Source organism: Miniopterus schreibersii, assembly GCF_964146895.1.
Source record: "Miniopterus schreibersii genome assembly, chromosome: X".
NCBI lineage: Eukaryota > Metazoa > Chordata > Mammalia > Chiroptera > Miniopteridae > Miniopterus > Miniopterus schreibersii.
The window spans coordinates 26,840,578-26,867,511 of NC_138104.1; the positions used below are offsets into that span (position 1 = coordinate 26,840,578).

At 37.6% G+C, this 26,934-nt stretch overlaps 1 protein-coding gene across 1 annotated transcript in view; it reads right to left on the reverse strand.

The window, feature by feature from the left end:
- The window catches only part of IL1RAPL2 (interleukin 1 receptor accessory protein like 2), a 427,562-nt gene that overhangs the window by 378,101 nt on the left and 22,527 nt on the right, over nt 1–26,934 (reverse strand). Inside the window, exons 2-3 of the mRNA XM_081125734.1 lie at nt 20,524–20,710; nt 9,402–9,555 (exon numbers count right to left, since the gene is read on the reverse strand). Of these exons, the coding sequence (XP_080981860.1) occupies nt 9,402–9,555; nt 20,524–20,710 (341 nt within the window). The remainder of the gene's footprint in view (nt 1–9,401; nt 9,556–20,523; nt 20,711–26,934) is intronic.

Here is a 26,934-nt window from a genome sequence, read left to right on the forward strand (position 1 = left end):
GGGTGAGGCAGAGGGAGGGAAATAAAGGAGAGAAAGGAAAGAAAAAATAAGAGTGGCAGAAGAGGAAGGGGACACTCAAGGCTTTCCTTCCCACTAATTTTAAGCAGGCTTTTTGTCCCTCCAAGTCCCCCAAGGACATGAGTCTAGTTGGCCTTGTTTCTAAGGGGAGCAAGAAGTCACCCTGCAGGGTATGAATTGTGACACTCTGGGAATGGCCCCCCTACAGGCACTGTAAAGGTGCCAGAAATTCCCACCATTAGTCATGCTTATGAGTTACAGAATTGAAATATCTATTAAATTGCAAATATGTTAGCTGAGAAGGCAAATATTTTTGGCCATTATAGGTCATGAATTCCTTATCTCACTGAGGTATTAGATTAGCCCCAGCAGAAAGCAAGGATCTGAGGTGATAGACTACAGGGAAGGCAGGACATTAGGCCATTTAAGAGTCAGAGAAAGGACAAATATGTCATTCAGGGTGGGCTGGGTAGGCTAGGCAAGGCCAGGGTCATCTGGGAAGGGGGAGGGAAGTCTAGGAGGAAAGGTAAATTAGCTGCTGCAAGCCAGTTTTGGTCATGAGATTTCTGGACCTGCAACTATGCAAAAGAACAGTCAATGATGAAATGCACAGTCAGTCATGTGAAAGTTCCCTTAATGTAGTCAAGAGCTAGTGACTGTTGAGGTCTTTCCTCATTAAGTCACGCAAAATGTATAAACGAGATACATTCTCATGTGATAATCAGGACACCCACATTCGGATCATGTTACCTGGCTGCTCAGAGAAAACAAAAAGGAGAGGGAACATATGCCAATGATATTTTCCCCTAGGTACTTCACACCACACTGCTTCAGGGCAGCTTCAAGGCAGGTGCTTTGTCCCTAGGGCTCTTCGCTTATCTGTAATGTTTGAGACCAACTTGCCTCAGCATCTAATTCTCTCTTCTCTGCAAGGTGATCAGTTTGTCAATACCCCTCTGGTAGTATTGCATCCATAAATTGTGCCCTTCACTCTCTGCTTAGACCATTCTATTGGACGGTGTGATTAGGATGCCTTCTGAGTGCTGTTCACACTTTGTCTATTAACTGCTCTCCAGGTCACTTAAGGGTTGTTGTTTTTCTCCACTTGCTGCCGGAGACAGAAAAAGTGGAGCAGAGTCTGAACCAGAAACATCTTCAAAATTCTTTAAGACAAAGGCCACAATCAGGCAGACCCCACCCCCCAGTGAATTTAGCTTACAGGCATGTTTTATTTGCACTACACAGTGCTCTACAAGTCAGGGATTTCAACATAAAATTCAGATTTCTGGTATCTCTTCAAAATGAGAGGACCTAGTCCTTTGGATCCTTAATCTCAGATGACAGCAATCAGCTAGGACTGAGTTGATGTTGTTAAAACTCAGTTTGTCCCTCCCTATTGCCTTGCCCATCTACTCAGGTACCCGGTCTGCCTGGTTTCTAGAAGCATTTGAGTATTTAATGATTAGGGCACTACCCCTTTGCTGCTGCCATCAGCAGCAAATATTGTTCCTTTTCTAGGAATAGAATCTGAGTTATTTATTCTTAAAGCCGAAACAATGGATTTGCAAATGAATGTTTTAAGTAACAGATTATTTCTGAGGTTCTTAGACTGAAGCTCTGGAGTCACCAACATTGGAGTCCTCCTGGGGTTGCACCTCCTTCTTCTCTCTCAGAGCCCAGGATTAGGGGACTATGGACAGAGTAACAGTGGGATAGGACAGGAAAGCGCTGTGCTAGGGATCAAAAAATTGGAGTTCTAGTTATGGACGTGCCACTCACCAGCTGCCACCCCAGGGAAAATGGTTTAAACTCTCTGAGCCATAGTTTATTCTGCTAAAAAATACAAATAATAATAATAATAGTATCTTTGTTGCTGACTCCATAAAGTTATGTGAAAAACAGAATGAGATCCCAGAAGTGAAAATGCTTTGAAATTATAAAGTACTCTACAAAAACAAAACTGTCTTATTTGTACCTAAACAAAACACTTAACAATGAAATAAGCACCCAACGAACCCAAGCTACACATAATGTTTGAGTACCTACTATATGCTCTGCACATGGGGAGACAGAAAAGAAATGGTCAACAAATATCTGTCCTTAAGGACCTTATAGGCTATTTGAGAAAATAAACAGAAAACAATAAAAGATTATAATTGTAACATAAAGTTAATGCCTGTTAATTATCTTATTGAAGCTGTTGAAGATATTAGTCATTAGTAGGGTGCCAATAAAATTAGGTACTTACTTGATTACTTACTTAGCTTTCTTATAGGTTTATCCTGTGGAAACTTAGCATCCACAGATGCTCTAAGGGAGGAAAAAGTGCCATGTGGTCATACACATTTAGGAAAGGTCTCAAACTATATCCCATCCCCCTTTTAGAAAACAATACATATTGTTAGTGTAGGTAGCTAGATATTAATAAAGGAAGGGAGCAAAGGGAATCAGACATTAGGAAGCATAATAAACTAGGGAGCATAAGTCTGCTTCCCTAGGAAGTTACAGCTTCAGACACCCCAGGGGTTCTCAGCATTGCCCTCCCAAAGGGATTAACACCCCTCCCAGCCCCATATAGGGATAAAGGACCAACTTTCCTATCTCAGCAGGTTACAACTGGCCGTTCACGAAGGAATAAACAATAAAGGGGAAATTCCTCTGCTGGGTGCATGCCCAGTAGAAGCCATGATGGTGTTGGGGAGGTGCTTCTACCATGAGGCATGCACAGTAGGAGCCAAGGAGACCATAAGGGGCTGACCTAGCCTGGGAAAAGGTTTGGATAAGGGACACAGGCCCCCAGAAGATCTAGGAAATGATTTGGGTAGGGGGAAGATCCAACACCAACCCTCAAAAGATTGGAAAGTTGACTGGTTAGTTGGAAAGGGCACCTGGTCCTTCTCGAGCCCAAGATAATATCATCCAAGTTTAGCAAAGGTCCCTCCCTCTCTCTCTTGCCTAGTGATATGCACTGGCCCCATTCCTTCACGCGTCCTTTCTCCACAGCAGCCATGTGGCCACAGCAGCTGCCTGCAGCCCAGCAGCCGCGGGGGCTCCAAATGCCGGCTTAGAGGGCCAGCCGGGTACAGCAGTGCGACGCCAGCCAAAGCGCAGCCAGGGACAGGCTACCCGGCCAGATGGAAACAGACACAGTTTAAACCAATGGCACACAAGTTTTGGACACTGGCCTTTGTACTTGGCCTAATGAAGACCAGGCTGGACTTTTCCCCAGTGGGACAGATGGAGATGAGACGTAGGAAACCTGAGGGCAGCCATTTATTTCAACCCCAATAAATCTTACCACCAAACCCCATCCTCCCACATGTGGGTCCCTGAAAATGCTTTTCTCGTGACTCTGTGAAAGGACCCCGTTTCCACAAGCAACGATATTAGGATATTGCTAACATAAGATGCCCTTGATGCCTTGCAACAAAGAACATGTTTTAACTTTAACCTAACAGATAAACACATTGCCACTGTTCACTCCCCTCTCCTCCTTCTCTCTCCTAGAAACGACTATTAACATATCTTAGAATTGGAGCTCCACAAAACACAGTTTGGGAAACACTATTCTATTGAATAAATTTAAATTTTTCACAGGTTCAAGAGGGAATGTAATTTTGTCCTTTCTACTCATATCTCACTGCGTTCAGAACCACGTTAGAAACTTGGATCCTGAGTACCGTGTTACACAGTGTAAGCACTGATTTAGGTGTTGTTTAATCTATACCAACTGAATCAACATCATTTAACTAGATTACTCTGCATTGCTTCACTTTCACTGGCTCTAAATCATTGTCATAACTGCAGTAAACCTCCCTGGAATCTATTTTTTCTCAATATGGATTTTCATATTAATAGGTCCATATAGGAACAAAACATAAAGTTTGGCAAATCCCTTCATATGTTCTCGATTTTCCTGGCACCACGCTTTCCCTCGCTTCTCTTCTAGCACATCCTTAACTCAGATTTAATTCTGTGTCCCATTCCTACCAATCTGATCTAAGGTGCTCACGGAGAGCAAATTATTAAACTCCAAAATGTCGAGTGTATCCTTTTTAGGGGTATCTAAATTTCATTAATGAATTACTGAGGACCAAATAGTGAATGTAACAAAAAGACATATAATGGAGTGACGGACTTTGTGGTTGATATTTTGTAGTAAGCTTTCAATATACCCTAGCTCTCTGGGGGCCCCTATCATGATTTTACATAGTTGTTGGTTTAGAGATCACTTTTGTTGTATTACCACTGTTTAATCAAAATCTCCACTTCTGCTTACTCCTCAACTTTCCACCATACCCCTATGTTCCACTGTTTTTCCTAAACCCACTCTCACCCCAATGTCTCAGCATTAACAGGCACAAAGGAACAAAGAGCCAAGGCCACAAAAATCCTGTTTTCAAATTCGTTGTGAAATTATTTCCCTCTGTGTGTAAACAGCTGTCATTCTCCACACCAGAGGAAATTATTCTAATAACCTATGCAGTCTAAATGGCACCTGAAACAATGCACTATCAGTTACTTTTAGTTTTGCAAAGTGAAATGAAAAGCACTGACTGAAACATGCATTTGAACACCTTCACCAAAGACTGATCCAATTTCCACTTTGCAGTTTTACCAGGTTTTGCATGTCCACCTTGCTTTGCTACTATTGCTCAATAGTAACCCAGCAGCAAATCTTTGAGACCTACCCATAGAATGAACCTTTTATTTCAGCCATGGCGTTCAGACACCAGTGGGTTAAGAGATTATCCCTAATGTGTGAAAAGTCCCAAATTGAGAATTCTAGGGCTCTCAACAAGAAGGGGTATTATTTGCATATTCACCTGAGGGCAAGTTAGTGTGTTTTTTCTAAATGGCTAATGTGTATTTCTTAAAAGGTGAATAAAATCATGCATTTGTGAATGATTTGCCAGGTGAATGGTGAATTATCTTCCAAATACAGTTAATTAGTGCTGGCTTCCTGCTTGTGTTAGAAGCCTCTATAATTTATGTCTGCCTTTGACCTTCTCAAGGCAAATAGATCCTTTAATCCAGGAGACTCTATTCCATTAGTTTGCCCGCCCTCTCTCACCCCTCTTCTCCTCCTCCTTCCATTATCGCCTGTTCTACATTCTCGCCATCTTATGACCAACCCTCCCTTCTCTCTTTATCACTTCAACTAGCCCTCTGCACAAAAGATAACGTGAGAATAAAAGAAAAAGCATCCATAAAACAGCAAGTAGCCACCTAAAATATGCTGTGGGAAATAAAACTGTTAGCTGTTGACATCTTTGCCACATGATCTGAACATATTATTGCACACGTCTATTTGTTGTTAAACCCCTCCCTGCTCATCTGCAGCCTTCAAAGGAATAAAAAGGAATTTCTACAGTAACATCACACAGGTCTGCTATGATTTATGTATTAAAAGTGTTCGAGGAAAGTTGCACTTAAATCAAATCTTATTTTAATGCAGTAGGAAAGCTGGCTATTTAAAGAAATCTTATGACAAATTATTTTATATGGGAAAAATAATTTCATAAAGACAATGATTGTCTTCTAATTCATCACTTTTGAATATCCAGATCTTTTTATAACTGATTTATTTAAAGCAAGTAGCACCTATACACTTTAAGAGAATACTTGTTTTACTGAAGAACTAGTTCTCAGATTTATAAATTTAAAAAGAATAGTCATAACATAACTTTTTAAAACTCTGATAATCTTTTAAAACTCATATACTCACAATACAGTATTAAAGAACCTCTATTCTACATAATTTTATAATTAATCAATCCTACTAATTTCATATTGAAATTCCTATCCTGTGCCTGAATATTGCTAAACTCAAAACAAATGAGTGGATTAATCTTTAAATAATCTCAGCCTTATATTTTGAATCATGAGAGGAAAACCTGTTAATTGCTGTTTAATACTGAGTATATAAAGCACAGTGTAACATAAGATATTGCAAATAAAAATAAACCTTCACAGATCATCCTCTTTAACTTCTATACCAAGAAGCCATTTTGTTTCTACATCTAGCAGAATATTTGAACTTGTGGACGAAAAAGGGGCCACATACCAAACCTGACAAGCTCAGAGGAGGCCTGCTTGGTAGCCTTACAAACTGAGACCTAAATTAACCACATAGGATGGTCTGAAATTAAAACTTCCTAACTAAAAGCCAGTCATGGCAGGTAGTCATGTCCTAGGCCAGTATCTTCCTTGACAAAGGTCAATCTTCACCTTGACTGAGCCTGCCTATTGTCTTTTTTGGATCTAGGATAACATACTTTGGGGGATGTTAGAGTAATTCCCCTTTTCCAGACCCCTCAGGGCACAATCTCCCACCAGAGCAGAGACCAATGAACCCCTCATTGTTATCTTGTTCCCCCACATACGACCTCTATGTGCTGTAAATGTTAATTGTTAACTATCCTATACTCACCAATGTCAAAGAAGTATGTCTATTTGTTTTACTTTTTATCCAATCTCTGAGACTTCCCCACTTTGCTTTCGCCTGCCTCCCTAATCTACCACCAGTGGATTTCATGTAACCTCCTTATGTCTTCTGCTTTGATTCTAATGTTTAAAATATAGTGCAAAACTGCCATTCTCTGGAGCATTTTCCCAATCCTTTGAGATTTTGTTTCCTAGCGATTGTAATCAGTGTGGCTCAAATAAACTCATAAAAATTCTTACAGGTTTGGAGGTTTCCTATGTCATTTGCTTGGCACAGTGCAGCAGGATTCCACAGAAGCCCACCCAGGGCCATCCTGCAGCCCTGGAACTGTGCTAGGTACCAGCAAGAGCCACTGTGTCCCACCAGCTCCTCGCTTTGCATTGGGTGAACTTGGGTGAACTTTTCTTGGAATTCCAGCCCTCCTTGTTTTAAGGTAAGAGGCCCTCACTTTATTTGAGCTGTATTTTTTTTGAAATCCTCTAGGTGGAACTAAAGGATAAGGGTTGAGATAACCCAGACTAAAGATAAGAGTTGAGATAACTCAGCACTGGAGGAAAAAATGGGTTAGTGTTTGAAGAACTATATAAAGTTGATCTCTTCTAATATCATTGATCCAAGATCATTTTGAATTATTTTAAAGCACATAATACATACTCAGTAATTCTCCATTTAAATGGTAAATGAACAAATGCCTATTTCAGTGGTTAAGTTTCCTTTATATACACACTCCCTTGACAACAGGTTTCCCTTGGTGACTAAGAATCTGTATTTTCATGACAGCTCTTAGGAACTTGGGTGAAACAATTTGGAGGCTATGAAAATTAGTTTTCAGGGGTGTGTGTGTGTGTGTGTTTGGACTAACAGACACACAAAGGAATCAAACCTATACTTTGACTTACTTAGCACCATTCTCTTAGCCAGTCTTTCTCAAAGTATGATCCTTGGAAGACATGCAACAAAATCACCTGGACAAAAAGGCAAATTTCCAGTTGATGTACTGAATTCAAATCTTAGGGAGAGATCTGGGAATCTACCTCTAAAGAACCTTATCTTCATCCTGCCTGGGTTCTTCCACATGATCATGGTGCACACTACAGTTGGAGAACCTCTGGAAGGTCCAGTTCAGGTGAAATTTTAAAACCATAGTCCAGCTACACTGAAAGTTTGGTGCAAGCAAATTAACACCTTATAAAATACAAAAAGTAAGTATCTCTATCTCTGCTTTTCCAGATTCTAAAAAGAAACTAAAGAAGTAAGTGTGCTGTCATCGTTACCAATTAGATGGAAGCATAAAGAGGTTTGGTTACTTTATTCGGATCCAACTTAAAACCTTAGCCAAATACTATAATGTTACAAACTTTAGTAAACAATTCCAAATGGAACTGCTCTGCAAGCGTCTGATAAGGACTGTGCGACTGTGGTGAAAATGATGGCGCTGTAAGAATTTGTGCACATTCAAGTCACTTATTAATATTGTATCACTGCCTATGATTGACTCCTCTGCTTGAATGAGGCAGACAGTGTAATTCATGTTGAGGAAATCAGAAATTAACCAAAAGCAGATTTTTGCTATTTGGGATTGTCCAAATCCGGTAATTATTTTGAAAGCTCATGGGGAAAGAACATGCTAAGTTCTAATCAAAAGAATAATTTAAACTTTCACAGAAGGTACTCTACAAATTCAGACTAAGAAGTAAAACTGTCATGTATTAGGATAGGGAGCCAAAGTATGCATGTGTGTGTGTGTGTATATATATATATATATATATATACACATACACACATATATATATATATAATTTCTAATAAAAGTATATTTTGTACTCCTTGCGTTAACGTTCAGAATTTTGAAATAGACAAAAACATCACTTGATTCTCATGGATAAAATCTTAATTAAATATATGAGTTATAGCAATGAACTTACAGCAAGTGTCGTCATGAGCAGACTGATTTTAACAGAATCCCAAAAGCTGAATATTGCTAGACATAAACAAAAGTAATATAGAAGGAAATGTGCATTCCTAACATGAGTGAGCGTACGCTATAATTAACCAATGAGTCGATGTCAACATCAGGTGGCTAAATAGGTAGCATCCAAGTGCATTAGTAATAAGTTAATTAATGCAATAAATATTATAATTATTGGAATAATGTCATATTTTACCATGCCTCAGATGTTATCCACAATACTAACGTGTGTGTACTTACACACACACACATGCACACACACAACTAAAACATATCTAAGGAGGAGAAATGAATCAAGATTGGTTGAGGAAAACAGTGGGTGGACTTTCTGTCATAAATTTCTTAGAGCCCATCACATCCTTTGCCAGGGGTAGCATTTATGGTATCAGGTTCTGTCCTCTGTCTTCGTTTTTTCGAACATTCTCCACCAGGTAAAAATATCCTGAGCTTCTATCTTCCACTAAGATGTGTAGAATTTTACACTTTGATTTTACTTCAGATTTAAAACACACGCACGCACGCCATTCTTTCGGAGCTGCTCCATTTACGAATCGCTAGAAGCTCATAATAACATCACTCATTTATGAGCAAATTTGTATCAATTATATTTGGGATGGAGTCTAAGATTTCATTCCAAAAGCCCAACAGAACCTCATTCTGAGGCAGCTTCACACAAGGAGATTTTACGTATGGGTTAGGTCAGCAGTCTAGAGCTGTTACAGTATATCTTTTCTAAGATGTTTGGTAACAATCAATGATATTTTGAAGAGTTCAGAATCTTTCCTAAAGGCAGAGTCTCCATATAGCTTATCAGTACAACTTTTAATAGTGAGCTACTCAACTATTTGGTTTCCAGCCAATTCTAAATTCACAGCAAGTTGGCTCTTTGTAGAAAACCGAATTTCTCCCCATAACAAATTATACTTAAAATCTCACTTGCCATAATTTGGAAGAACCAATCCCTACCTGTAACTTTCAATTCGGTTGTTCGTCTTACAAGTTTTCCTTCATACTTAAGTTCACAAGTGTAATTTCCTCCATCTTCTTCTTGAACTTCCTGGATCAGAAGAGCATTTCCTTTCTGTATTATTATACTTCTCCACATTTTTGGCTTGCATTCCTGTAGAGAAAATATTTTCAAGTAAGCGAAAAATAAAAACTCACATCACTGTCTTGGTACTGACAAGTTTGTACTTTACTTTCTGTACTCTTCTCTTTAGTTTTCAAAACATGTAACTAAAGAGTTACCTCAATGACCAGAAAACATCACAATGTGTCCACTTCACATATCACAACTATCACCCTAAGAGCCATTTTAAAGGTCCGATCCCAAGACCAAAAAGTCTCTAGAGACTTTCTGCTCAGATAGAAAAGCATAAAGCTCCCCCAATGCAAAAGTGGTATAGCAGAACCTCAAAAGTCACTAAATGTCATCATAATGCCCTGGTTCTGTTTGACAGGGATATTTCCTACGAGGATAGTGTTTATTTAGCAACATAGTATACTACAAGGGAGTCTTATGTATTATTAAAAATGCATAATAGGCCTTTACATTAGCAATGTTCACAATGGTTTAATTACCTCATATAGTAAAAATTAATACTAATATTCCAGAGTATCCTTCACCATAGTCAAGAGATCCACTTGGATGGTAGGGGGAGGGGTCTAGAAAATCAGGCTTAAGGGGTTCTCTAGAAACATTGCTAGGTAAAATGAAGACACATTTGGTTTTAGTAACAGAATGGAGATATTATCTACCTACTTTTGGGGTTCAGCAATATATGACTAGAGAATAAGATTTGGATTTTGAAGTCAATGCTTCTACTCTCTTGATGAGATTGTGAGGGAGTCTTGCTACTGGGATTGAACTTCCCTAGAAAGGAATGTTCAACTTTTCCAGAGTGACAAGGGTATAGCAATAGCCAAGTATGTCAGAATATTCAGTCAAGTGGCTTAAGGGGATTGTCTTCTGTGAATTTTCTCAGTCTACTTTGAGATATTATTGCAGTTTGTTTGCCACTCATCTCAAATGTTCAACCAAAATGGTAACTGAAAGCTGTACAAATATCAGCGGAGGCGGAGGAGAGAGCTGCCAGGGAGTGCTGAATAATCAAGGCAAAGTATTTTATCATATAAATTCTGACTTTCTCAGTTAAGGCAATAAAAAATTGATTGTGAGGCAGATTGTATGAATAATAGTTGAGAGCGCTTTCCACTTTCCAAACTATGGTATAAAGAACATCTTCTGTACGTCTTCTTACCCACACACCTCCCTCTCCTCACACACATTTTAAAAATTCATGTACAGATAGAAGCAGTACTGACACTCAATCCCCAGCTCTGCATGTGTCTGTGTGCATTTGTGTGTCTTTGTGCATCGGTATAAATGATTTGGGGGAGTGAGTACCCATTTCTCAGTGTATTTTTTTTTTACCATAACAAATTTTTTCCTTTATGATAACAGGAGTTTGGACAACAAAACACAAAAACCGGCACTTAAGTTCACAGGTATATTTAAGAGATATGCTCGCTTTATGGCCAATACAACTACCCACAGACGTTATCAGAGAGTAAATAAAAGTAATACTATCTAAGGCATCTAGATATAAGGCTGCTTCACTCCCCAGGGTCTTTCCAAAGAACAGTTAAGGGTCTGTCTGAAAATATATTACACACCATGTCTGGCAAGGTTTATCAACTATATGAGATTTGCTTCTGAGTTAAACCTTGGGATATAAGGTTTCTGGGAAAATGAAGAAAAAAGTCTGAACAGAAAGAAAAAAAGATAGCCCAGCTGCCACTATCATCATACAATAATAATCCACAATTATTTTCACATTGCTTCCAACTCTAATAGCCTCAGATTTCTAAAGAATAATTTTGAAGGTCATTAAATAAAAATATGGTCCCTCTGGGCATTTTGAGAGGAAAAGAAAATGAAAACTAAGCTGCTTCACTTTCACATAGTGGTGGTGAGGGCAGACAAATGAGCCCACACACTCATTTTAATCAAAGACAAATGGCATTGTTTTCTAATGTCATTTTGCAGGGAAAGTTCGTATGCAGTTAGCTCTAACCATTTTCATTTTCTCTGCACACTGCTTTGGTTTTTCCCCAGGAAGTAAATCTAAAGCATGTACAGAAATTAGAAAATAACTCCTGATGAAGAATAACCTATAACCTTTACATGTTCTTTGGGATAGATCTAGATAGTTTGAAGTACTTTCCAAGTTACCATCTAGCCTTATAAAAGGTCCTTTGTACCCAATAGAGGTTTGTTTGTTTGTTTTTCAAATGTGGCATAGAAAAATGTAATCTTCAGGTCAACTCCACGCTTCTTCAGACAATGCTGTACAATTGAAAAGGCAAATTGGCTTTAGAGCAAGACAACTCTAGGTCAAAATCTGGGGTTCATCCAAGTTCTGTGATCTTGGCCACATTTGCTTAACTTCTTTAAGTCTCAGTTTCTTACACCGCATATGGGGATATTATACACGACCATGTGAACAGCCAGAATCTAGAGGCTTGCAGGGTTTATTCATAACACTTGTGGTCATCCATCACATAGAATGTTTTCCATCCCTAAACTTTCACAATCCTAAATTAAGCCTCTTCCAAAGCTCCAGCTATGCTTGTGAAAATTAGTACTAATGAACTAATTAAGTAAAAACAAATCTTCACTAATTGGTTACCCACACCCAAGCAACATAATACTTTAACCCACTGAAAATGTATAGCTCCTAGGAGGCCACTCTAACACTAATCGTATCAGATGGGTAGTGGAACTATTTTTTGTTCGAAAGAGCTTTATAGATGACCATCCTGTCCCCACAACCCATCCTCCACAAAGTTACCTCATTGGCTATCCTACCCATATCTGGGTGCCTATATTGAATCTCACAAGTCTTCCAAGCTCTTTATTCCATTATTTGCAGCATCTATTCCTTAAACTGCTGGCTGCTAGACTTAATACTGCCACTGCTTCTTTCCTGCCCTCAGTTGTCCCATCACCTCTAGTAGACACACAACATTGCAATACCTCATTGCCCCCAGACCTGTATAATTTAATTCTGACTGCCTATAGGGCAAAAAAGTGTGAAACATATTGGTCAAGTGCCAAGATGGTTATTTAACTGAGGCAAGTACAAACCACCAAAGCCTCAAGTGTGAGCTGGTCCTTAATATTGTCTTCAGTGTATAATTCCTCTATTATTTAATGCCCCTGGGACCATTAAAATAAACGTAATAAACTTGAAAGTTTTGTTGAGGGCCAGTCTTGCTTCAGATGCCTAAGTTCAACAAACACCTCCACTTCATTGCCTGGGTGTCACCACATAGAACAGTTTGTTATAAGTCGTCCATGATTAGCCAAAATAATGTCAGCCCTTAAAGTGCAGCTTTCTTCCCTCCCATTTTTCCCAAGTGGCAGATGTCACTTGCCAGTAATTGCTGGGTAGGGAGCCCAGAATGTTCAACAGAAACACCTACTAACCAAACCCCTTGAAGTAACCTATTGTCAGCTATATTTGGATCTTGGAGTTTCCACCCTGAAATATTCACCGCTGTATTTACAGTCCACTTCTGAGATGTCATCATCATATCCACAGGTGTTTTGCTTTTTTTAAAATTTATCTTTATTGTTGAAAGTATTATACATGTCCCCCTTTTCCCCTCACTTACCCCTTTCACGCTGCTCCCATGCCCTGCCCCCAGGCCTTCTCCGCACTATTGTCTGTGTCCATGGGTTATGCATATATGCACATAAGTTCTTTGATTACTCTCTTCCTCCCCCCCCCCCACCAAGCCTCTCCTCTTCCCTCTGAAATCCCTCAGTCTGTTCCATGCTTCCATGTCTCTGGATCTATTTTGTTCATCAGTTTATTTTGTTCGTTAGATTCCACATGTGAGATGGTGTGATACTTGCCTTTCTATGACTAGCTTATTTCACTTAGCATAATACTCTCCAGGTCCCTCCCTGCTGTCTCAAAGGGTAAGAGATCCTTCTTTTTTACAGCTGCATAGTATTCCATGGTGTAAATGTCCCACAGTTTTTTTATCCACTCAGCTACTTATGGGCACTTGGACTGCTTCACAGGTGTTTTTCAATCAGTTTATTTTTTGGTCATGGATACTTCAGTGCTTTTCAGGTCATATGACTCATTTCTCATGGCAAGAACACCAGGGAAATTCATTTAAATATTTATTCTGATACTGAAGTTCATACACAAAGCAGCTGTGCAAGCATAAGCCAATGCAATAACATCTGGTCTTCAAATCACCTTTTTCCAAATACCTAACATCCCTGAGACCCAACTTTTCACCTTTCCCCTGAAGACTGAACTACTCCAGAAAGCATCTAGGCATCTGCCTAAGCATCTGTACGGATCCTGTACTTTCCTCCACTTAAGGATGGGAGAGATAGGAGTGAAACTGTGATTTAGATATCAATTTTTCCCTTTTCATTTATATCTCTACACAAAATGCTGAGAATAACCCACTCTAGAAAGCCTTTCCCCTCCCCAGCTCTATTTCTTCAACTTTCTATCTTCACAGCCCTAATTTTGGTGTTGGTACCCCAAAGTGGTTAAGAATATAAATGTGCCCAGCCAGTGCGGCTCGGTGGCCGAGCATTGCCCCATGAGTCAAGAGGTCACTGTTCGATTCCAAGTCAGGGCATGTGCCTGGGTTTCGGGCTCAATCCCCAGTAGGGGGCGTGCAGGAGGCAGCCGATCAATGATTCTCTCTCGTCATTGATGTTTCTATCTCTCCTTCCCCCTTCCACTTTCTGAAATCAATAAAAACATATTTTTCAAAAAAGAGTATAAATGTAACAACCTCACATGAAAGGCCTATTTACCTCAATTCCTTTTGCCCACAACATCATATATGGCTTTGAACAAAAATTTACAAGACGTACAAAAAGACACACACAAAAATACCATTTGTAGAGAGAAAGCATCAGAACCATACTCAGAAGTGGCAGAAATTTTGAAATTACCAGTATGGGCCTTTAAAATTAATATGATTAGTATGTTAAAGGCACTGAAATAATAGACAACATGTAAGAACAGAAGAGAGATGGAAACTTTTAGAAAGAATCAAAACACTAACAGAAATAAAGAATGCCTTTGACAGGCACATTAATAGAGTGGATATGGCTGAGGAAAGAATCAGTGAGTTTGAAAGTATGACAATAGAAACCTCCCAAACTGAAAAGCAAAGAGAAAAAAGAATGGAGGAAAAATAAAACAGAATATCTAAAACTGTGGGAGAAGTACATAAGTACATAAGTACAGTAGGAATACCAGAAGAAGAAAAGGAGAAAGGAACAGAAGAAATATTTGAAGTAATTCTAATGCAGAAACATCCAAGATTACAGCAGACTGGCCATGGACAAAGAAGTCTGGTGGGCAGGTTGGCTCTGTGTGCATCTAAGCTGAGTACTGAACAATATATGAAAGTCAGACAGGCAGGACATACTGAGCAGAAGGAAGCACCCAGATGTGAAAAAACATGGAGTAAACCAAAAAAATATATATAAATTTTTTTACCCTTTAGAGAATAGCACTAAGTAGGCTCACACGAGACACTAAAAACCCTAACTTCCAATCCAGGATATCTGTACATTGTCAAGGTTCAAATCTCAGCTCTGCCAATGTATAACCTATCTTTCATAAGTTCTAAGAATTAAATTAGATAGTAAATAAACATGCTTGGGACAGAGTCGAGCCTTATAAACAATAAAAAGAGGCTAATGACCCCATGCTATTATGGAATTAGTAGAATATTTAAAATTGTAGTCTCTGCCCTAGCTGGTTTTGCTCAGTGGTTAGAGCGTTGGGTCTCAGACTGAAGGGTCCCAGGTTCAGTTCCACCCAAGGGCACATACCTTGGTTGCAGGCCCAATCCCCAGCCCTGGTCAGGGCTCATGTGGGAGGCAACCAACTGATGTGTCACATTGATATTTCTCTCTCTCTCCCACTTCCACTCTCTCTGAAAAGCAATGGAAAAAATATTATTGTGTGAGGATTAAAAAAAATAAATTAAATAATGGTCTCCTATGTTCAGATGTGCATTTCTGAGAGATCATTTGAGTGGATATACAAAAGGTGGTTAAACTGCAGAAAGAGAGACATTGCTCAAGAGGCTTTAATGTGCATTGATCTATTTTTATCGCTTGAATGTCATTAAGGATATACAGCAAGTCCCTTCTAAGCCTGGATTCTTATAACAATTTAGGAGAGATCAACAGCAAACTCCTGTTAAATTTGAGAAACCTATACATATCAAAAGAAGATTTGCCATTCCCATGCTCTGCTTTATATTATTAAAATAGCCCCTGATAAAGGGCTTGACCTTAATCTTGATCACTTGGCTAGGGTAATGTCTGCCAAGTTTTTCCTTTGTAAAGTTACTATTTTTCCCTTTCCAAACTTCATTCTTTGGAAGTGAGTCATTAAATGCAGCCCATACTCAAGGGATTCTGCAAGATTTTTCCCACCTCTCTCATTTATTTATTCATTCAATTATTTATTTATATCAGTGTGGACTCATGCATATTTATTTTATACTTGAGTTATAATTATATACTACATTAATTGTGGTGCTCAAACTGTTCCAGCTTTGGCCATTGGTAGCTCTTGCTGTTTGGTTCCTGTGTCCTTTTGACATGCCCAGCTTTTTAAGGGCAACTTTTGAAAAATCAAATTTTATCCTTTGCCATTAATTTGTTGTATTAAATATTGTTTAATTCTGGCCAAAAAGTTGACAAAACATATCACTCGGATAAGTCAAGAAGTCTATGGCCATACCACCCTGAATGCGCCTGATCTCGTCTGATAAGTCAAGAAATTATACACTCAAAAGTCAAACTTATAAGGCTTTTCCTAATCACCAAAAACCAGCAGTGACCCAAGTGGTCATCAACAGGTGAATGACTGAACAACGGTACATCTCTAGAGTAAAACGTTGGTCTTCTACTCAGAACAAAAGGAATAAACTATTGATGTATAGCACAGTATAGACAAATCTCAAATGCATTATGTTAAGTAAAAGAAGACAGGCATGGAAGGCCACATATCATACAATTCCACTTCTATGACATTTTGGAAAATGTAAAACTACAGGAACAGAAAACAGCTAGCTGAGTTTTTGCCAAGAACTGGGGCAGGAGGAAATTGACTACAAAGGGACATGGAAAAACCTGATTTTGGCGCATACATTTGGTAAAACACATCAAATTGTACAAGTAAAAAGGTTGAATTTTATGTGTGTAGATTATACAGAATAACATGACTTAAAAAACTAAATATTAAATTGCCAATTAGAATCAGATGTCTTAGGGCAACTATATTTCTAGCTTCTCATGTAACATTTCCCTTTCTATAATAGCAGCCAATATCAAGTCAGAACTTCAGTCATTAGATTTTTAGAACATGTCTGGGATATATGGCAGACATTATTATATTTAATTATATGTGGGGAAATAGAGGCCCAGTAATATCACAATTACTTATCCACATTAATGATGGAATAGGGACCAGAATCCAGGTCCCCAGACTCAAAGACCAGTGATTCTTATATATATCAAATACCTATTCTGCCCATATTAACCCATATTCTTTATAATTTATAAATAGTAAATAACCCTTCTCCCACTTCTAATGCTATATTTGGGGGGGGGGCAAGGATAAATGGGCCTTTAACCTTGTGTCACTAAGTGTGGTTTTTGCGCTCACCAAACAAACTGAAGCCTTCATGGGTTTCACAGCTTATTCCTTCTGAAAAAAGTATCACTGAAAAATTCTAGTTATGATATTAAACACTTAAGGATGGAGTGTAATTATATGGTGACAAAAGAAGGCACATATTAATATCATTACATTTTCAAAAGGGATTCAAAATCTGCAAGCATTTTGTCAAACAAATTTTTTTTAGCAAGAAAGTTGGTTATTTTGGTGGTAGTATTATGAGGTCTTCAATAACCTTTTTTTCCCCTTGTAGGAAAAGTGTCAGAAGGTATAGCAAGATAAATCAATGTAAAGCGCTTAACTTTGGAAGCTTACCTCATTGTAATGAGTGATGGCATTTAGAAATGGTCATTCCTAAACTATAATTTTAGTAGATGAAATTAACTCCTTACAATCCATCTGGAATTTTTATTAAACATGGTATGACTCAGAGATCTAATTACTTTTTCCAAGTGGATAGTCAATTATGTACACATCATATTCAATAATCTATTATATCCCCTGCATATCCATTAAAATGATATGTTATCATATATTAATTTCTCATACATACCTATTTTTTATCTGTTTCTGGTTCTCTGTTCTATTCAACTGATCTGTTTATCTTTTTCTAAACTTACTATTTTAATTGCTGCTATTTTGCTTTAGTACCAGATAGAATAAGTTACCTCTCATAAAAGTTTTTCCCCCAATATTTTCTTAATAATTCTGTTATATTCATTCATCCATATGAACCTTGTAACATTTATAATGTTGTATAATTCCAAAAATTAATATTCTAGCACATTGGATTATTTATATAAAATTGGCAAGACATAATTTTTTTATTTTGATATCTCCCCATGCAGAAATATATTGTCCCCCCATTAATTTAGACCATATTTTATGTCCTTCAATAAAATTATATTTTTGTATAGTTCTCCTCCCATCTTTGTTAAATGTATTCTAAAATGTTCTATACTTTTTCATCATTGTAATAATTTCATTTCCCCTTTTACATGTCTAACTGATTATTGCTAGCAAAAAGAAGCTGTTGAATATTTTGTATATTTTTATTAAGCTACTTTACCAAATTATCTCATTAATTCTCATTTTGTTCTTTTTGTTGAGTCTTTTGGGTTTTCTTGATATACAATGATATAATCTGAAAAAATAGATTATTTTGTCTCTTCCAATATTTATAGAGCATATTTCATTTAACTTTCTTACCGTATTAGCTAGAACCTCTAAAACAAGTTTGAATAATGGTGGTGACAGAGAGCATTCCTATCTTGTATGTCATGAATGTAAAGATATATTTATGTTTACAAGGATGTTTCTTGCACTACTGTGGTTTAAAAAATAAAACTAGAAAAACTTGAATGTCCATCAGAAGAATAGTTGAATAAAACAAAGCTAATTCTGTCCTATGAACTATGAAACAGCTATTAAAAATGATTTAGATCTATATTATCAATATGGAATGGTGTTGATGATACATTTGTGTGTGATGAGGAAAGCTGAAGAGTAATATGTGTATATGTATCCATTAGCAGAAAGATAAGACGAAATAGTAGAATGAATATTATAAGAGGAGGCTGATGTCCTGAATTTTACTCCTAGCTGCTAAGTTTTGAGCTAGTCAAACTCCTTTCTTCAAGTATAAAATTGAAATAAAACCATCTTACTTTATCTTCTGGTGGGATCCTCTGCACCAGTGCTGCATCTTAGAGCAGCGTCTGTGATCAAGGCTGGGTTTATCCCCAGGCCCATTTCAGGAAAGGGACTCTAGAGTCACACTGCCTTAAATACAAAACCAGATTTTGTTAGCTAAGTAACTTTGGATAAGTTTCTACATCCCTCTAGGCCTCACTATTTTCTCTATTAAATGAGGATAACAATGCCCACCTCACAGAGTTGCATTGAGACCTAAATGAGATAATGTAGTGACCAAGCTTAGCACTGTGAATAGCACATAGCAAATGTTTAAGGATCACTAACAAGGCTGATGATGACATAAATAGTCCCGCAAAATTATGAATATTCTATATTTATGCATAAGGAACATCATGTTTCTTTTTATCTGTCAGAATTTTATCTTCCTTAAGAAATAAAAAAGGAGAGGGCAGTTTGCACAGAGGCTTGAGGTTTTAGTTCAGGGCATGCTCTTGGTGCCTATTGGTGAGTTCTCCAGGTGTCAAATGGAGAGGCTTCCAAATGTGAAACCATTGGCAGTTGTAGGAGTTAGGGCTTAGGCTTCCCTGGTAACTAAGGGTCTGTCAGATCCAATAGAAACAACCTATTCCACATTTTATTTATGTTTTGTTTCAACAATGTGCACAGCACCTGTGCAGAAAACCTCCTTGGTCATCTCTGGCCATCACATTCAAAACTCTACTGTGTGTCAACCATTGTGGCTCAGATCTGACAGAGGGTGCTCAGTCCTGTTATAGGACCATAGAGCCTCTGGCTAGCAGGCAAACTATCATAGCTTAAATATTATAAGGTTATTTCTCTGCTTCCTTCCCTGGATCTATTCTCTGCCCTAGCCTGCCTTACTCTATCACCAGGGAAGTTGAATACTATTTATTCTAACTCCTGGTTCTGCCCTCTGACTTATGTTTGAGCTCACACTGGGGATAGGGGGAGGTACTAGCAAGAAACTAGAAGGCAGAAGTTAAGAGGGGATAGGGTATTTATCCTTCCTACCCCCCCTCTATCTGCACAGTCCATATGTTCCACTAAGACGACAGGTCTGGACAGGCCCATACCATTCTTGCCAGGTTCCAGTGTCACAGCTCCTTTCCCATGCCACACCTCAGTAAATAGTTCCTTTAACTCTCTTCTGTGCAACTTTTCAGTATTGTTTATTTCTAACTAAACATGTTATTTCTGGTGTTCACACGCCCTGCACTGGGCCCATTTCCCTCCTCTGCATTAACTGCAGTGGCTCTCACAATGCAGACCATGATAATAATTGTTATTCTTTGTAAGTACCATTACTTCTAATGATGGGCTTTGTTCCTAACAGTAATTCATATTTCTATGTCACTCAAATACTTTCTTAAATCTTAACTCTTCTTCCCATTTGCTCTCATGAGTTGGAGTGAAGGGAGATTTTACTTATTTTTTTAGCAGTCGGAAAAGGTGAGATTGTTTCTGAAAGCTGATGGTGGAAGTGCATGAAAACCGGTGGTATATAAGATTTATATCTCTGTATTATTTAACTATGGATCTGGTGATTTCTCGGTAAAATATCTAATACCAAAAACAAAAAAATAAAATATCTCCCTTTTCCTATCCCTAAACCAGTTATTGACTTAAGGTACAATAGTGCATTTAACACCATACTGAGTTACCTTGTACCACACAACATCAGGCTCCTGATCAGATTTTTTAAAGTCATCCATGTCTGGACAGGAGATCTCTTTTCTTTTAGTGACTTCAGATTTTTCTAAATAGCGGATCCTGCTATTGTAGCACAGGCCTGATTCATTCTCTGCAACAGTCAAGGACATTGACACCTTCATACAATATGTCGAGTTTCTGTAGGAACAGAGAAACAGCAAAATAGCTTTATTGGGTGTTTACAACTTTGTTTGTACAATATATATTTCAAGAGTATTGACTTTTCCATTTAGGACATTGCTTAAAAATCAGAAACAGCATAAAAAAAAAATGGAAGTTTTCTACTTCAACTGACAGAGAGATATGAAATAAAGTGCTAATATGGATATTTCTGACCATAAGGCAGCTACATAGAACAGCTGTACCCAACTTCTGAACCATAAGATGGTCACACTTCTTTCCCAGGGATAAATATTTTTTATTAAATTTTAGGGTGACATTGGTTAATAAGAAATAAATATTTTGAAAATCTGATAGTGAAAACTTGTGAGAAAGACTATAACTAGAAGTATAGTCATTTCTGCTCTGCCCCTATGCCTAGTCCATTACCAGATATTCCAAAGATTGTTTAATTTTGCCATTGATTTCTAAGCCAACATGTACTTTCACAGGATACACATCAAAAACCAGATCAATGTACAGAAGATACCTGTTAACTTATATAGCTTTTTGCAGTGTTTATTGAGATATGTCAGGGGTCCAATTCTGGCTTCCCACAAGGGACAAATCCTAGTAGAAAGTGGTCAGCCTGGATTAATTTTATGCACCAAAAATGGCATTGTAAAAGAGCTTCAACATTGAATTTCGCCATAAGGTCACTTTAGAAATTGGCCATTAATTGGTAAACTCATATGTGGGTATTTATGGAACACAATACTGCCTTAATTTCCTATGTATACACCATGACCTTTCCCTACCCTACTGTACATGTACTACAGAAAATATCAACCACAGAAAGGAAAACTGGAAACTGTGAAGAAGAAATCAGAAACAACCTGATAAGACTTAGAAGAAGGTCAAATGTCTTATCTCTTGGTGGGACACACCAGAATCATATATGTTCTAAACATCAATGGATACCTGCTGTTAAAAATACCAAGTGCCAAGGGTACTCAAAACCAAGTATTTTAAAAATCAAGTGATAACAATCCAGACAGATGGGATTAGCATGATAAGCAATAACTTAATGTTGGCCTCAAAGCATTGTTAGTATTCATACTACTTAGTACTCATCAAAATGATGGATTTATAAACTAAGTTAATCAAAACAACTGCTTCTTGGATTTCTAGTAAAGTTAATTACTGGCAAGTACTTCTGACTATGCCGATGCCCATGTCATCTGAGAAGGATGCTATCAAATCACTCCCATTCTGATGTTCAGATGCAACCCAGTTATTAAATGTAGATTTTGAGCTATCACTTTTCTCTCTTCCTCAGTGTAGGTTCCTAGAACCTAAAGACATAAGATATGCCTAGTCTGGATCAAATGTAAGAACATTTCATTTTTTGTTAGATATTTGATAGCCTCTTCAAAACCCATACACTGAAGACTATATATATATATATATATATATATATATATATATATATATATATATATATCAAGCAAAAAGGTACACTTTGGTTCAATCAATTTGACTCTTCTTGACCCTATTTTCAATACTTCAGTGATAAACCTTTTCATGTCTTCTTACTTCATTTAGGGCCCATGATCTGTCCTATCATAATACTCTGTCCTTCACTAATTAGGGTGCAGTCACATGGCATTCCCTCTGTTCCTTGAGTACACTAAACCTATTGAAGCCATGGACTTCAACATTGTTCTTCTCTCTGATAGTCTATCATTTGTTTACTTGGTAAGTATAAGCAAAGAATTTGTTGCTCTTGTTCATCAGTCTATTCCTGGGACCTAAATTAATAGATAGTAGGTGCTCAGCAAATGTCAGTTGACTAAATGAGTGAGCATCAAAGGGTATGTATTCAAGACACATGTTCTCTCTGCTCCACTTTGGCATCAACCCCCACCCTCTCCATTCTACAGATTCAAATATATGGCTGGTCAAATATCACATTTCCTATTTAAATATGACTCAGAATAATTTTTCAGGTATTCTTGTACCACAAGGGTAAAGATTATGAAGTTTTTGTGCATCAGCATTCTACCAAAAGGAAATATACTGGCTATATCTGAAGACAAATGGGACTAGGGTAGGTATGAGGGATGGAGGTAAGATAAAGATTCACAGTTTTTAAAAGACATTGAACACAGCCCTGGCTGGTGTGGCTCAGTTGGTTGGAGCATCCTACCTTGCACCAAAGGGTTGTGGGTTCAATTCCCAGTCAGGGCACATATCCAGGTTGCAGATTCGACCCCTGGTAGGGGCACACAGGAAGCAACTGACAGATGTTTCTCTTTCACATCAATGTTTCTCTCTCTCTTTCACCCACTCCCTTCCTCTCTTAAAAAAGAAAAATCAATTAAAAAAAATTCTCCATTGAGGTTTGAAAAAAAAGATACTGAACACAAGAAAGAGAATCACCTCTGCTAGGTATGCAGTGTTCTGTACAGTTTCTAATGTGACAGGTGTGCATCTGCTCCATGGTGTTCATCCATATAGGCGGAAGAGACTTACTTGCCATTATTATGTTATAACTCCAGCGAAAGAGAGTTTTTGACCAGCAGTCACAGCAATAGAAGTAGATAGAATGTTCAATGCCCTGAAAGAAGCTATCTCAAATGTATTTCGCCCTGGGAGAAAACAGGTAGGCTAAATAAGGGATCGAAAACAATGTAGTGGTTTCTTAACAAAGCACCAGATTTGAACGAAGATCCACTGGGTTCAACTTGCTCTATATAGTTGGATAAGTTATGTAACATCTCTTAGTCTCAGTTTACTCAACTGAAAAATGAAAATAATAAGTCCTTTATGGTGTTTCCATTGGAGGTTGGAGAAAGAAATTCTTTTAGTTATACAACCATGAGCAAAAATATGTTTATCATTTTCAGTAGGAATGATTACTATATCTGAAATTTCCAGGCTGTGGTAACTACTAAAATAAAATATACAGCATCTGCTACATAGTAGATATTTAATAAATTGTAGTTAGAATTGTTATTGCTGCTAGGATTACTTGTTATGCATATTTTAACAAATAATAATTATAATGTATATGTAATATAGTAATTATGAACAATAACCTATATAATAAAAACAATTCACTGGTAGCAATGGGTTAATATATGCCACGGAGTTAGGAGAGCTACTTGATAGGAAAGCATCTAAAAGAGGTCAGTTGGGCAACAGGTCCAATAACAGAGAGCCATGAAGTTCTGAAGAGATCAAAAAGATATACTAACCTAGGCGCAAAAAGAAGTGAATCAAGAGAAAGCTTTTAAAGCTGGAAAAAACTTCCAGGTACCGTGAGTACTAGCTACTAGACAAAGTCCAGAACCTTGAAGGTCAAATTATTACTGAGTTCCGCTAAGCATTCTGTGAGTTTCTTAAACAAATAATTTCTGTAATAATGACCATATCTCTAGGCAAGGTTTCCCAGGACCAAAGACAAAAGATACTCTTATGTGTCTCCTCTCTAACCCCTCCGAAGTTTCAACTATGTAGGCCATGCCATCAGAATCTTCAATATCATGGGATGGGGATGGGGGCAGGGAGCTCACACTGGGGATGGCTGATGGGTTCAAGGAGGAAAAAGGATTGTTTCAGTCTTCTCTAACCTTTACCCACAAACAACCTTAGGCCAGAGCTCTGCATGCGTTTGCTCTTGCTCTGGTCTCTCTCACATGTAAAAAACTGCTGACAAATTGCTTGCTGACCAATGAACAAGCACTAGTATGAAGTTCCTGATGATGACCAAGGTCTCTGGATCTCAGAAACAAGGCCTGCTGCCTCTGTGGTTAACCTGGGAGAGGTGTGATCAATGCTGCCTGACAGTCTGAGACTCAGGTTGATTTTTATTAGTTGTGTAATCTAGCCATGGCACAGTTCCCGGGAACAATCTTTATATTATTTAGATTTTATTCTGAAAAATGCCCCCAGGCCAGTTCTATTTAAAATGTTTTCCATAACTGAGACCTAAAAATGTTACATTTCTTTCATTAGGTACAATTAGAGCTGTGCAAGTTTGAGGAGGCGATTGAGGAGTGTGCAAGAATGGGGACTATACTTCTTTCTGTCCTCCCTTCCCATCCTGAGGACGAGGAGCACATTTAGACTCAACATGAGCAAAGGGCCTCTGCAGTGATACTACATCAATGCCTTATATATTTGCAAGCATTTGTAATCTTTCAAATACTTCCATATCTCTTATTTTACTTAATTCTGGGAATAATCCCGGAAAATATGCAGGGTAAGTATTATCTGCATTTTGTAGAGGAGTACAAGATAGACACGGACAGGATAAATAACTTTTGTCAGGCTCATACAGATGGTCAGTGGATGAGAGCCAAAGTTTTGGCTGTTAGCCCCTGGCTGCTCTCAGAATTTGATGGGTTAACAGCCAAATTAACTCATAGCTATCCATAACAATTTGGAGAGGCTCAGAGAGATAAATACAGATGTGTAAAGATAGCATTATTTAAAGATAAAGTTAATATATGTACAGCACAGAATAATTTTTTAATATGTTTTATATTGATTTTAGAGAGAGAGGAAGGGAGAGGAGGAAAGAGAGAGAGAGAAATATCAACGTGAGAGAGAAACATCTATTGGCTGCCTCCCGCATGCACCCGCACTCGAACCCAGGATCGAGCCCACAACCTGAGCATGTGCCCTGACCAGGAATCGAACAGGTGACTTTCAGTGCACAGACAGTGCTCAACCAACTGAGCCACACCAGCCAGGCCAACACGAAAGAATTTGCTAATTTATCAATTAACCTCACTTGCTATTCCAAAAATTTAATGTTAGCTACTTTAGGTCATATATTATACTTTTTTTCTGGAAGTATTTCTAAGGGAAAATGTTGATGATTCTTGGGTTCCCTGAGGGGAAAAGTAAATAAGACCCAGAATTTAAGACATAATATGAAAAATCCAGATGCCCCTTTCTAACTCCCATTTATAAAACAGGTTTATACTATAAAATCTAAAGTTTTATTTCATAATTTGAGTTTGTGTGATTTGTTATATCACCAGAACTAACCTATTAAAAAGAAAATAAATAAATTAGGGAACTTTTTCACATCTAAAAGCAGAAGCCCAGATAAAATGCTTCAGGATATAGTTGAAACTTTTCTAAATGGTTGCTTCAATTGTCTTATCCTTACTTCAAAACATTTTCCTTGCAAATTCCGGAACCATCTAATGATCAGCAAACTAAAACAAACTTTGTTTTCTGACATTTTTGAAATGTGAAATGACTGCAATTCGTAGCTATCAGTTAATCAATCTACCATCCTTGGATGATGTCCTCCTCAAAACATAAGAACTCTGAACTAATAAAGAAAATTCAAGGAAGGGACACAAATGAATAAATGAATAAGATCTCAGGCCCTTTGATGAAGTTTATTACTTGAGAATCAACACAAAAATAAGAAAATTTAATTGAAAAATATCTTTGATCTTGTTGGAAAGGAGATTTTCAGGCAAGTGCAGAAATAAGTACAAATGTCTTTAAAATGTTTTTACCAAATGCTAATACCAAATGCTTTTAATAGGTAAAAGCATTTAAAAGTTAATACTTTTAAAGACCAAGAGGAGGAAAAAAAGAGAGGGGATGCAAATTACTAATATCAGTCTCATAGATACAGAGAACAACTGATGGTTGCCAGATAGAAGGGGTTTGGGGGACTGGCAGTTACAAAATAGTCATGGGGATGTAAAGTACAGCATAGGAAATATAGTCAATAACGTTGTAATAACCATGTATGGTGTCAAATGGGTATTAGACTTATTGGGGCATTGCCTTATAAATTATATAAATGTCTAACCACTATGCTGTACACAAGAAACTAACATAATATTGAATATCATCAGTAATTGAAAAAAAATAAATAAAAGAAATGAAAGAGAGACACTACTATAGGTCACATGGATATTAAAAAGGTAAAGAAGGAATACTATGAACAACTCTATGACCACAAATTTGATGACCTAGGTGAAATGGATCAATTCCTTAAAGGAAAAATCTGCCAAAACTCATACAAGAAGAAACAGACAATATGAATAGGCCTATAGCCATTTAAGAAATTGAATCAAAAATTAATAACTTTCCAAAATAGAAAGCACCAGGCCCAGGTGGATTCACTGATAGATTCTATCAAATATTTAAGGAAGAAATTATATCAATCCTCTACAATCTTTCAGAAGACAGAAGCAGCTGGACTACTTCCTAACTCATTCTAT